This window comes from Budorcas taxicolor, chromosome 23 (assembly GCF_023091745.1).
Source record: "Budorcas taxicolor isolate Tak-1 chromosome 23, Takin1.1, whole genome shotgun sequence".
NCBI lineage: Eukaryota > Metazoa > Chordata > Mammalia > Artiodactyla > Bovidae > Budorcas > Budorcas taxicolor.
In genome coordinates, this window is record NC_068932.1 from 45,705,468 (window position 1) to 45,718,273 (window position 12,806).

A 12,806-nucleotide genomic window follows, 5' to 3' on the forward strand; every position below is an offset into this window, starting at 1 on the left:
CAGGGTTGGGGCCCTGACACCTTCCATTTTGTATCCCCCTGGGGCATTTTCTTTGCACGTAAATTCATATTTACAGAAGATTACCTTTTGTTAGGTCTGTATTCCTCTTAAGGGTGTTGATTTCTCATCTGCTAATATTGTCAGTGCAAAGCTTGGACGTTGGAGGGAAGGCCGTGCGTCAGTTTCTGGGGATCGTAGAAGACTTCTCAGTCCCACAGCTGCTCTCTGGGTAGCCTCATTGCTTTTGATTATATAGTGGTTTCCTATAAATACACAGTAATAAGCAGTTGCAGTAATTGTTCATCAAATGTTCTCAAAAACCTAGAGGCGTAAAGTTAACCATGAATATTTTGTGTAAATCTGAGCAATTTTGGAGTCGATATTTCATGTTAGCAATTTTTAGACAAAAATATGGCAAAACAAACAGGAGTTGATGCTGACTAATATGTTAGTGGACACAGTTTTGGCCATACAGCTCCATAACAGACACTCCTAACCATCACCTGGTTACCTTTTTAAAAAAAAATCTACCTTTGCCTGTTAGGGATTTACACTGTTAGGTTTGTGCAAAGCTAAAGAAATGTGCTTATTATATATATGCACGTGTATTTTTGTTGCTTATAATATTTTTATATGTTCTGTTTCCCTCTGCTCTGTGGCAATAGACAAGTTTAGGAAAATATTAAGGATTTTAGTTATTTGGTAATGCTTTATGAAAATAGACAAGGAGAATTAAAGAGGAAAACAAACATAATTTTAGAATGAACCATTAATTTTGATTATTTAGTTTTCATTTAAGAAGGTTCAATGGTTAGGATGTGGTGCTTTCACTGCTAGGGCCAAGGTTCAATCCCTGGTCAGGGAATTAAGATATTACAAGCCGCATGGCATGGCCAATAAATAAATACATAAATAAGAATTTAAGATTAGGATGATACTAACAAGGAGAACTTATAGGATAGAAAATAATCGGTTAGGGCGTGATAGGCTGACTGAGTGGAGGGGATCCTAGAAATTCCTAGAAAGAAGGTCAAATGCTATAAAGAGTGGAGGTGTGAAGTTCAGCTATGCAGAGAAGACATTATTTTAAAAGTTAGCAATGACCACATGTACGTTTTTTTTTTGGTACCCTGACATTTAGAATTTTATCTAAATGTCAGATTCAGATAAACCTAAATCTATTTATAGATTTAGTTTTATAAATTTAGATTTATAGTCGGATTTCACCTAGATTTCTGTTCTGGGAAAGAACCACTGGGTTTGTTTTCCTTTGGTTAATCCTTCATTTTCCTGATGAATTGTTCTCATTCTGTTGCAAAACTTGCTTTTCTTTGTACCATCAAATCCCTCGAAATACGAAATACGTAGAAAGTGAGAAGTAGGTGTGAAGTCTGAATCTCATGTGTGTTTCCCTTTTGGTGTAAATGCACCAAGAGCTTGTAGGTCCAGATAGTGCCTCTTGCAGAAGCCTTTCTGCACATTCAGAATGCACCATAGCCTAGGGCCAGGTCCTCATGTAGTCAGCTGACAGCCAGGGCTCTGGGTTGAGTTTCTCAGTGCTGAGACTCATCGGGGTGAAGGGCATTCTGAAGATTCCTTAAGCAAGACCTGTAGACTGGGCACTTCCTCAGGGAGCTTCAAGGGTTGCCCGTTCCTGGTCCAGAGACTGGAAGTTCACGGGCTGGTTTTGGGGCTCCCCAAGTGCAGATCCTGCACTGGGTCCACTTTGGGTACAGGGCTACGTACTCTGGAACACTGGCCTGAATATGGAAGATGGTCCATCGTTTTGGATCCTTTCAATCTTTTCATGTGTGATGGGAACCAAATTCCATCTAATGTGTTCAGTTCCAAGCTGAAAACACCATTAATCCAACATAAACAACCACCACAGTGTCTTTTAAATCAAGAACTTAACAGTTGGTTTTCCCCCCTTGTCTAGCAAGATAACAGGGAGATGTTCCGGAGTGTCCGACACATGATCTACGACCTTATCGAGTGGCGGTCGCAGATTCTTTCTGGAACTCTGCCGCAGGATGAGCTCAAGGAGTTGAAGAAGAAGGTCACTGCCAAAATTGATTATGGAAACAGGTTTGTTTGTTCAAAAGATGATTTCATGCTTACGTTAACCGATATAATGGCATCACCGTAAGCCTTTAGGAGACTAACATCCTATCTTACGACAAACAAAATTTCCAACATCAGTGTAATGGCACAGTTTTCTTTCTTAAAAGCATGAGGTGTTTTCTATTGGATCCAGAGTTTTCTGAGTCATTGTTAAAACATACTCTCTTCCAGAAGATGGGGTAACCTGTCCCCATCACAGCAATTCCCCCGACAGGGCCTTTTCCTTTCTGCTGACAGCATTCGACCCTGAGTCCAGACGTGAGGGTACTTTGTGCGGTAATAGGCATCAGGTCTCTTTCTGTGGAATCCCACGTCCTGAAAGTGGGAAGAGACCTCATAGGGCACCTGAAAACTTGTCACCAGTGTAGGGATCCGGCAAATAGAAATAAAGCCAGCAAGTCTCTTTTTCTTTTCTCTGTTATCCTGTGTCTGGTTGAACTTGCTCCTCGCCATGTCTTCTCACAAGACTTTCAGGATCCGGTGATGCCTGGCCAAGACACAGAAGCAGAGTGGTCTCACTCCCCAGTGGATTCGAATGAAAACTGGTAGTAAGATCAGGTAGAACTCTAAAAGAAGACCTTGGAGGAGATGCAAGCTGAGTTTATAAGGAGCCTCCCGTTTGAGGTGGCACACACGTTTTGCTGTGTCCGGGTCACTGGCATCTTACCATGTCACTCTGAGAGCACCACTGCTGTCTGAACAGTCGAGCACGTTTTATCAGGAAGGTGATTTTTCTGTGTGTAAGGTTTCTGCACCAGTGCTTTGGATTAGGGCTTTTGTGAGAGCTTCTGGGGAAAAAAAATCCAGCCCCCTAAATTTGTACTTCTGATATAAAGATCATATAATTGTTCTACAGGAGCAGGTCTCATGCAAAAGCTCCCTCTTACAGCAGGGCAGCACCCAGCTCTGCTTGAATGCCGTGAGCCGTGGTGCGCTCGCCCACCCATCGAGGTGCATGCTCTGGTGTTGGCACTCTTTCCTGCAGCACAACCATCTCAGGCCTTCCAGGTTCCGTAACCAGAAGGAGGCTACGCCCTTTCCTACTGGATAGCTATTTGTTCGTATAATGCCAGAGCTGCAAGAAGCCTTAAAAAGTATGTGGTCACAAGGTTCCCAGATGCTGGTCTATATCAGTCACTTGGAAAAGTTTCAAAATACAGAATACTGGGATCCACTCCTTAAGATCTTGATTTGTCACGTCTGGAATGCTTACTGGAAATCCCTGTCTGTAAAAATAGACTTGGACCGTGATGGCTGGCACATTGGGAAGCTAGTGGTTCAGTCCAACCCCCTCATTTTACATGTTAGAGTATAAAGCTCAGAAAATAGGACAGCTTTGCCCTGAGCCATTCAACCCAAGGAAGCCCTGGAAAAACTAAAGAAGGCATTTTGTATAATCAGAATTATAACAATTCTGCTTTCTGGTAATTCAAACTTTCAAGTGTGAAAAGTTTCCAAAAGCTACATTATTAGTAAGATGTAGTGTTTGGATTAACTACAGGAGAAGGTCTCCCCTCGCCCCCGCAGAAACCTAGAGGCTGCTGGGTATAGGATATTAGATGTTGTTGCAGTGAAACTCATTTCAAGACCACCTGCTTGAAAACTAAACTCCTGGAGCTTTGATTTTATTTTCTGTTGGAGTATCATGTTTTGAACTTATGTCCAGAAACCACCTGCTTAATTTGGCTGTGGGAAGCTACCAAAATACATTATGTCATGGAATAATCTCGTTAGGAAAGGAAATATTTCCAAATGTGATTTACTACTTGGGTAGGAAATGCTGTCCTTAACAAGACAGACTTTTGTCCAAGGAACTCATATCCACCGTACATAAATACAGTGCAGTGGTCCAGCACAACTCACAGAACTAAACCTGCTTGACGCGTTACCAGACTCTTTCACACAGAGCTTTAAGGCGCGGGGCCTTCACAGAAGACAGGTAGGAGATGAGTTCGTCTAAGTGGAGGCTTTTTTGCGACGTCCGTTTGTGAACTCTTCGACTTGTAACTGTTAAAAGACATTCTCTACTTGAATTTATCTTAATTTCAAAAGATGTTTTCTTTTGTCTTATGGTTAAAAAAAAAAAAAATTGCTACTGAGAGTTGGACCATAAAGAAGACTGCACACTGAAGAGTTGATGCCTTTGAACTGTGGCTCTGGAGAAGGCTCTGAGTCCCCTGGACAGCAAGGAGATCAAACCAGTCTATCCTAAAGGAACTCAACCCTAAATGTTTACTGGAAGGACTGATGCTGAAGCTGAAGCTCCAGTGCTCTGACCACCTGATGGGAAGAGCCGACTCATTGGAAAAGACCCTGATGCTGGGAAAGATTGAGGGCAGGAGGAGAAGGGAGCAACAGAGGATGAGGTGGTTGGATGGCGTCACCAACTCAATGGACATGAGTTTGAGCAAACTCTGGGAGATAGTGAAGGACAGGGAAGCCTGGTGCACTGTAGTCCATGTGGTCACAAAGAGTCAGACATGACTTAGCAACTGAACAACAACACACTTTTAATAAAAAGAAAAGTCCCAAAGGCAAAGTAACAGGCATCAGGCATCTGTGGTTAAGATCCTCGTGTCTTATTGAAAGCTAACCAGAACACACCACCGGTAGTAAAACTCTTGGTTTCTTACTTGATATAGTCGCCTCTGTTTATTCTTTAAATAAAATCCTGGTAAAAACCACCTAACAGGAAACGGAGAGACTGTTGCCAAAAAACATTTCCAGATATAGGATGGACAGATTTATTAGCCAGATGCTGCCTGTGTTTTAAGTTGGCTACTACATTTAGCCATCTGGCCAGAAAGTTTCTTAACGTTGCTGTGGATGACTTCCATATGTTCCATGTTGAAACAGTAGAACGTCTTTATTGAAAATCTTCTGATAGGCTAATTAAGGGATTAGAATTGCGATTCTAGGTAGAAGGAAAGTAGTGCCATGGAACCTACCAGAGAGAGTGGTGAGTATGCCTCGGTTCCAGCGTTTCCTCCCTCCCACCTCTCCCCGACCTCCAGCTGTGTATATAGTTGGGCATATGGGTGTGCATGGGGCCGTGTATACATACCCACAAATTTATCTACACACACCCTCCCAGTATGTGCATAGCGTGTGTGCGCTTAACTGACCGTACTGTTCATGTAGTAGTTAGCGACATACCTTTCATTTGGGCTTTCTAGATCTGTGAGTAAAAGTCACAAGAGCAATGGAAGTAAGATTTTTTTTTTTCAATTCCAAGGGCATACAAAGAAAGTTCAAATGACAGTGACCTCACAGAACTATGTTTTCTGATACTGTGAGAGTGACTCTGACGTTTGATTTCATCTTGCTCAGTTTGAATGGATGACCGAAGTTTGTGGGTGAAGTTTTGAATTCCTCTTGTTCTAGAATCCTCGATTTGGACTTGGTGGTAAGAGATGAAGATGGGAACATTCTGGATCCAGAACTAACTAGCACAATCAGTCTTTTCAGAGCTCATGAAGTAGCTTCCAAACAAGTGGAGGAAAGATTGCAAGAAGAAAAAGTAAGTTCAGTTCTCTGTAATATGCCGTTTACACCCTGGGTACATTTTCTCAGTAACAATTTACAACATTAGTGAAACATCACCAGTAAAACACCAGGATTGCATTAGCTACACCGTGAAAAGGCTCAGCTTCAGCATGTATTTCAGACAGTGATGGATGGAATGGAGCCCAGTGTCTAAACATGCTGTGGATGACCTGAAGGCTTTTCATCCCTTGAGGGGGGACAGCATTTTAATGACACTGACTCTGTGGTCTTAACTCATGGGCAACCGTACTCCATCCTGCGTTTCCTCTTTGATAGGAAACGGGATGGAGTACGGGATAGGAGAGGGATGTGTCTAAGTTTGATGAGGGCAGGGAACACGCGTCTTACTGATCTTTTTCATCTCCCATGGCTGTTAATGGTAACTTGTATGCAGTCAGTACTTAGAACTCAGTTGGGTGATTGAGTCATCCATTCATTCAGCAACTGCTGAACGCCTACGGTGTGCCAGGCCCTGAGGCCATAATGATGAATAACATAGAGATGTCCTCCGAGGGTTTGATCTGATGGGAGAATCAAAAGCTGAATAAGCAACTGCACGTGTAATCTCCATTCTGATTGATTGATTGATTGGGCCCCTAAACATTTTGTATCGGAAGTAAATACTCAATAAAACTTCTTGTGGTGCTGGGATCCTCGCCCTGGGCATATTCTTTTCAGCTCGGCTCATGCATGTGTTGACATCATCAAGGAAGATGCTGCGTGAAGGGCTTTGCTATGTTACTGTGACTGGTTTTGCATGGTTTTCCGTTCTGTTGGGGATGAACAGAGCAAGCGTTTGCCCTGAGTGTTGCTCCTGTCACCTTTCTGTTCTCTTGTTTTATTCCGCTGACAGTCTCAGAAGCAGAACATAGACATTAACAGACAAGCCAAGTTTGCCGCCACCCCTTCTCTGGCCTTGTTTGTCAACCTCAAAAACGTGGTCTGTAAAATAGGAGAAGATGCCGAGGTGCTCATGTCTCTGTACGACCCTGTGGAGTCCAAGTTTATCAGGTCAGTGACGAGCCCCTTGTCTTTCCTCTTTGGTCACTGCTGGGAACATGGCCTCAGAATCACCCCAAAGTCTCGCTCTCGCGGGGAGACCTTGGGGTAATCAGCTGGCCAGACTCCCTCCAAGCAGCTGGAGTCTGGGCCAGGATCAGCTTTCCGGCAAGGACGTGGATGTTTGATTGTAGAGTTGGAGTCTTGTAATGTTTTCAAAACCTGGCAACTGCATGACTGAGGACTGACGTCATGCTTCCTGTGTCGTCTTTATGGGATGCTTTGCTTGTGGGCCCCTCCCCCACTCCAGTATTGCTCTTATCTCAATGTTGCCGTTTCCAGCTTTGGTTCTCTGTGAATGTCATTTCTGGACCTTTGACCTATTGTTTTTTCTCCAAGGTGATTGGCTGGGAAACAAGTGTCTAGATTGGTGCCTGCTGCATAAAGGCTGTCAGTGAATATTATTCTGTGTTGAATAAAATATTGTAAATCCAGTCTCTGTCATTTCTCATCATCTGATGTGCTGTCTTTCCTAGTTCTTGTCTTTGTTCCTTGGTGTAACTTTCTCTTTGTCCAGATGGAAAAATTGGTTTGGACTGTGTGTGAAGTAAATGTGTGTGTGTGTGTGTCTTTGTATAAAGCTCCGGAATCTTCACTCATATTATTGAAAATTTAAGAACTTAGTATATGGCAGAAAACAAAACAAATTTCATTGCCACTTCCGATAAAGACTATTTCTTCTTGTCATAGGATTTAATATATATTTTCAGGTCATGTTTGGCTTATGGCAGACTCGGAAATCATCATGAAGTTTTACTTTGTACTATAAATGAATAAATAGTGAATTTGAGACTGTAGTCATTCCAAATGAACAAGTATGCTTTTAATAAAAAAACTTTTAACATATACATACTACTCTGTATAAAGTCAACAGGGACCTACTGCAGAGCACAGGAAGCTTTATTCAGTGTCTTATCATAGACTACAATGGAAGAGAAGCTGAAAAAGAATATATCTATGTATAACTGAATCGCTGTGCTTTACACCTGAAACTAACAACACTATAAATTAATTTTTAAAAAATTGTTAAAAATATAATAAAAACTATGAAATGCCATTTGCAGATGGGTCCTTTGCATAATCCTGGACATCCAAACTGGAAACCTCAGGGATTTTGTGCCGGCAGACCTTGAGTACGATGCTGTATGGAGACTGGACACACGTGTGTCAATGGCAGAGCCGCTCCGTCTGATGTGGCGGATGTTTGCATAATGGACCTCCGTGATACTAATTAGAAGTCACTGAGGATGCACATTTGGTTCCCTGTTCTGTGTGGAAAATTAATTTGCTTTTATTTCCTTTTTTTCCAAGTGAAAACTACCTTGTCCGCTGGTCAAGTTCAGGATTGCCCAAAGACATAGACAGGTTACACAATTTGCGAGCTGTTTTCACGGTAAGTGCATCCAAAGATGTTCATTTGAATTGCTCACCGTTCTCATGACTGTTTTTAATGACTCTGTCTGACTTCCCACCGCCCTGGAGCGTGGGTCCTTGGGATGCCGGGACTACTTGTTAATTTCCTATAATAATGTAGCTGCCCAGAAACCTTCTGGGTCTCTAGTCACCCTTCGAGTCCCCATGACAAAGATGTACTCCGTGATGTTGAGTATGTCTCTTACACATGGATCTTAAAGTCATTTAATGCCAATTGACTTTTGTAATTCAGCTCCTCGTTGTCTTGTGAATCGCTTATTAAAATACGAGAAACTGGTTGGAGTGAAGAGTGGCAATCTATCTATCTACTATCTGTTGCAATTGAACCTGCCTTGAGTAGTGCTTCTCCGCAATAATTGATGGAAATTAATATTTCCAGGACCTGGGAAGCAAAGACCTGAAAAGGGAGAAAATCAGTTTTGTGTGTCAGATCGTCCGTGTGGGTCGCATGGAGCTGAGGGACAACAACACGAGGAAGCTGACGTCGGGCCTGCGACGGCCTTTCGGGGTGGCCGGTAATCCATTTCCTTCCTCTTCCTGAAGACTTTCGAGATCAGCACCTCCGCCGTGAATACGAGCTGCTGTTGAATACTGGATCGTGGGCTGCTTGATGTCTAAGCTTGTCCGTTGGAGAGAAGAAACATCTGTTTGTTCTTCTCTGTGTGGGTTCCCATCGACACGTGGCTCGGGGTCTTTGTCCACCAGCTTCAGGCGCAAATCCCGTCTTTGCTATGACAGTGGAGCCCGTTTCCTGGTGGAGACCCTGACCCACGTATCCCACACCCTCGTCCTGGAGGGAAGCCAGTCAAGGAGGGTCGCGGTGTTTCTGACTTGGTGATGGACTGATTTAGGAATGAGTCTGCACAGAATGGTCCAAGTGATGAAGAGGCAGGAGAAGAAGGCTCAGAGAGCACAGAGCTATCTCCACATAGGGGCTCTTTTTCTCTGCGGACATGTGCTCTGTTTTGTTTTTGGTGGCGGTGCAGGAAAAGGGAGAAATGAGCTGTCTCTGTGGAAGGACAGGGAAGTGTCCCTGGGACGTCCTTGTTAGCTGACCTCTTTTGGTGTCACGCTCGTTTTTCACAACTTGGGAAACGATGTTCCCTCACGATCAGATGGCCGCCATTCACTGCACACCCTTCTATTTCTCGTCCTTTTTGTGATTCTTGGGGTTTATATACATACGTGAGAAAAACTCTTCCTTTTCTGATAGGTCGCTGGATTTCTTGCTTCAGTGGCAGCAGAGGGCTCTTTACCTGCATTACTGGGAAGCTCAGGGCTTTCATTATTATGCTTTGTTTTGGCCTCTTTTAGGGGCTTCCCCAGTGGCTCAGCAGTAAAGAATCCACCTGCAATGCAGGGGACCGGGAGACTCAGGTTCAATCCCTGGGTCGGGAAGATCCCCTGGAGAAGGGCCCGGAACCTACTCCAGCATTCTTGCCTGGACAGTTCCATTGACTGAGGAGCCTGTAGGGTCGCAAAGAGTCTGACAGGACTGAAAACTGAGCACGCATGCACAGCCCCTTTTAAACAAATATTTTTAGAGCCGTTTTAGGTTCAGAGCAAAAGTGCCCAATGGGGATGAGGTAGGGAGGGGGCAAGTGATCTCTTACTTTCCGCGTTCAGCCCAGAGGGTTGGCTCTCCTGAGCTGTGGGCTGGTGTGTTTCTGTAGATGCTGCATAAGGATCTGAGCATTCTGCTTCTGTATTTCCTAACTTCCTACTTGAATCTCCACTCTGAGAGGGAGGGAGTAAATGTCATCGGGCAGTGTGGTCATGGTACATTTTGGGCATAAGAGGTACATATTTTAAGACAGTGATTCTCAGCCTTAAGTGTATTTCTCTTATACACTTAGACACTCATATACACAGTCCAGGGAGCTATTAAAACATATTCTTACCTAGGTACCCTGTGCCTGTCCTTGAACTTGGATCTTGTGTCTCTTCTGACTGTTGGCAGAGGATGAGCCCCTGCAAACAGTTGCCGTGCATCTCGGCCACCTGGATGCTCAGTGCCAGGTTGCTATGAGCAGGCTGTGGGGAGGCGTCGCTCTGAGCCGACCTGGCCCTTTGCCCCAGCCTCGTGCTTCTCATCACTTCTCATCGTGCCTGCCTGGCTTCCTGCCTTTGCTGTCCCTCCTCCATCAGCAGCATCCCGACGTCCCCTTCCTTCTGCCCCTGCATCCTGTGATGTCATATTTCTGGGGTGTTCAGGTCTTCCTCCGTCACACGCCCATGGTGACTACATATGGCTGGACACCTGGCTTCCTTACAACGGTCCCTCATACCTGAAAATAGAAATACATGGGCTCCCAGATTGGGGGGTGACACCCCCAAGTCCTTTACTTCTTTGACAGCAGGAACCTTTGAATGCTCAAAGTCCTCACCACAGCAAGACCAGTGAGGGCAGGACATGGTGATGGGCAATTTCAATGCTTTCTCTGCTGAGTTCTGGGCTGGGGGAGCCCCAAAGGGACTGTCACTCCTAGAAAGTAGCAGAACTAAGGCTGCTTTCAATTTACCAGTGCTCAGACCAAGGGTGTGTTTCTTGCTCACATGCTGCCTTCTTGCCAGTAGTTGTTGCTGGGCCCATAGACGAGTCCAAGGCTAGAGACCAGGGAGCTTTGACAAGTAAGCTGGACCATCAGGGGGCCTCATAGTCAGCTGGTGGCATGAGCCCCATGATAGAGAGAGGTCTGTGGATGCAGGAAGGTGGCTTATTGTGGACTGGCCTGTGGGAGATGGTCTCTTGGGTACAGAATCACTCGTTATGACCCATATAGAGCTGGTTCTCTGAGCTGCTGCTGCAGATGCCAAGACTGATGGGACCTGGGCTAAAACAATCTGTGTGTGTGATGGTTCGGAACTGGCGGTCAAGACGTGGTCATGGGCATAGGAGCATCTTAACATTAGATGGGATGTTTCTGTTCCCCCTACAGATCGCTTTTCCTGTTTTGGGGTGGAAGGGGGGTGCTAGAGATGGAAATTGTCCATATTTAGTATTTGGTTGTATGTCATTAGGGAAGGGATTATGCAAAAGGAAATACCCGGGACTTGTTGCCCACTTACCTGCAGTCAAGTAAGGAGGCTGAGCAGAGACAGAGCTTATGTCCAGCACCCTGGGCTGTTTGTGGGGTTCCTCACTGTGTTGGTCTGAGCTGGGGCATGGGAGATATTCTAGCCACTAGATTTTGGGCGAATTTGTTTAGGTCTTTGAGCCTAGTCTCCTCAACCGAAGAGGAGGTAAGTGTGAGGATTTGATGTCAAGTGTTTCTTGAAACGTTGTCCACAGACGCCAGCACGAGGCGGCTAAACTGTCGTCATGTTATTACTGCTTCCTTATTCGGGGGCCGGGCGACTGACATGCGGCTGCAGATCAGTGCAGCCCAGTGTGGCCACTGTGCCTCAGGTGGCCCTTCTGGCATAAATGAATGAAATCAAAGTGAAAGTTCAGTGCCTCCATCACACTTGCCATATTTCACGTGCTGCCTGTGATGGAACATTTCATTTTGGGACTTCCCTGGGGGTCCAGTAGTTAAGAATTGGCCTGCCAATGCAGGGGTTGACCCCTGGTCTCGGAAGATCCCACAGGCTGCGGAGCAACTAAGTCCATGAGCCGCAAGTGCTGAGGCCCCCCTCTGGAGCCCACGCTCTGCCATAAGGGAAGCCAACGCAGGGATAAGCGTGAGCACCGCAGCTAGCGAGGAGCCTCTGCTCCCTGCAACTCGCGAAAGCCTGCAGGCGTCAGTGGCGACCCAGCACAGCCGAAAATAAAGAAATCAATAAGTAAATAAAAATAGAGTATTTCCTCATCTCACAAAGTTCTGTTGGAGATAAGAAGCTTAACTGGTGCCAGTTGGTTGATAGAGGAATTTGTTAAATGGAGCTTTGCTCTTTAAGCCCCAACCCTATTTGAGCAGGTATTTTTCAGGTAACTTAATTGGTCTTTCAAACGTGGAAATGCTTTAAACTTGAATATAGAAAAAAATTCCACTGGTCAGTTCATGCTTCTTGTTGGTCAGAAGACATTCTGAAGTTCCTTTGCTTGTTTGTTTTCTGAATGGCAGCCTTTAAGCACAGCTGTCTCTCTTTTTTTCTTGTCTCCAGTGATGGATGTAACGGATATAATAAATGGGAAAGTAGATGATGAAGACAAACAGCATTTCATTCCCTTTCAGCCGTAAGTATGGGACAAACCAAGTGCTTAACCCCATAGAATATGGAAAATGTGTGTTTGTAATAGTTATCTTTATAATTCAGTTTATATATTCAGCATGAATAGGAATTGATTAGTTTATAACAATGAGACATCTTAGTCACTTAGTGTAGGGCTTTTTTGAAGCTATAAAAAATTGGATCAAAGTTTATAGTCTTGAAGTACAAGGTTTTACGTGTGATCCCTGACATGGCTTATCACGTAGGACATGCAGAGTTACAGTTCCTCTCTGGACTTGAACATCTTACATCACGGATGAACTGAAAGTATTTACATTTTCAAACTACAGTACTTCAAATTCAACACGATAAGTTGCTGTCTTCCAAATAAAAAAAAAACAAAATAAGACTGCATTCTTTTGTAAAGCGAGAAATAATCCTTGTGATTTTTCTGTCCCTGGGTTGCTTCAAGTGGACGCTGCCTGTGC

The 12,806-nt window shown here is 44.4% G+C and overlaps 1 protein-coding gene across 5 annotated transcripts in view; it reads left to right on the top strand.

The window, feature by feature from the left end:
* DOCK1 (dedicator of cytokinesis 1) overlaps positions 1 to 12,806 on the top strand; it is a 563,137-nt gene that overhangs the window by 70,306 nt on the left and 480,025 nt on the right. For all 5 annotated transcript variants that reach the window (XM_052661098.1, XM_052661102.1, XM_052661099.1 and 2 more), the window contains exons 6-11: positions 1,940 to 2,088; positions 5,509 to 5,644; positions 6,524 to 6,681; positions 8,041 to 8,122; positions 8,543 to 8,678; positions 12,271 to 12,343. In XM_052661098.1, the coding sequence (XP_052517058.1) occupies positions 1,940 to 2,088; positions 5,509 to 5,644; positions 6,524 to 6,681; positions 8,041 to 8,122; positions 8,543 to 8,678; positions 12,271 to 12,343 (734 nt within the window). The remainder of the gene's footprint in view (positions 1 to 1,939; positions 2,089 to 5,508; positions 5,645 to 6,523; positions 6,682 to 8,040; positions 8,123 to 8,542; positions 8,679 to 12,270; positions 12,344 to 12,806) is intronic.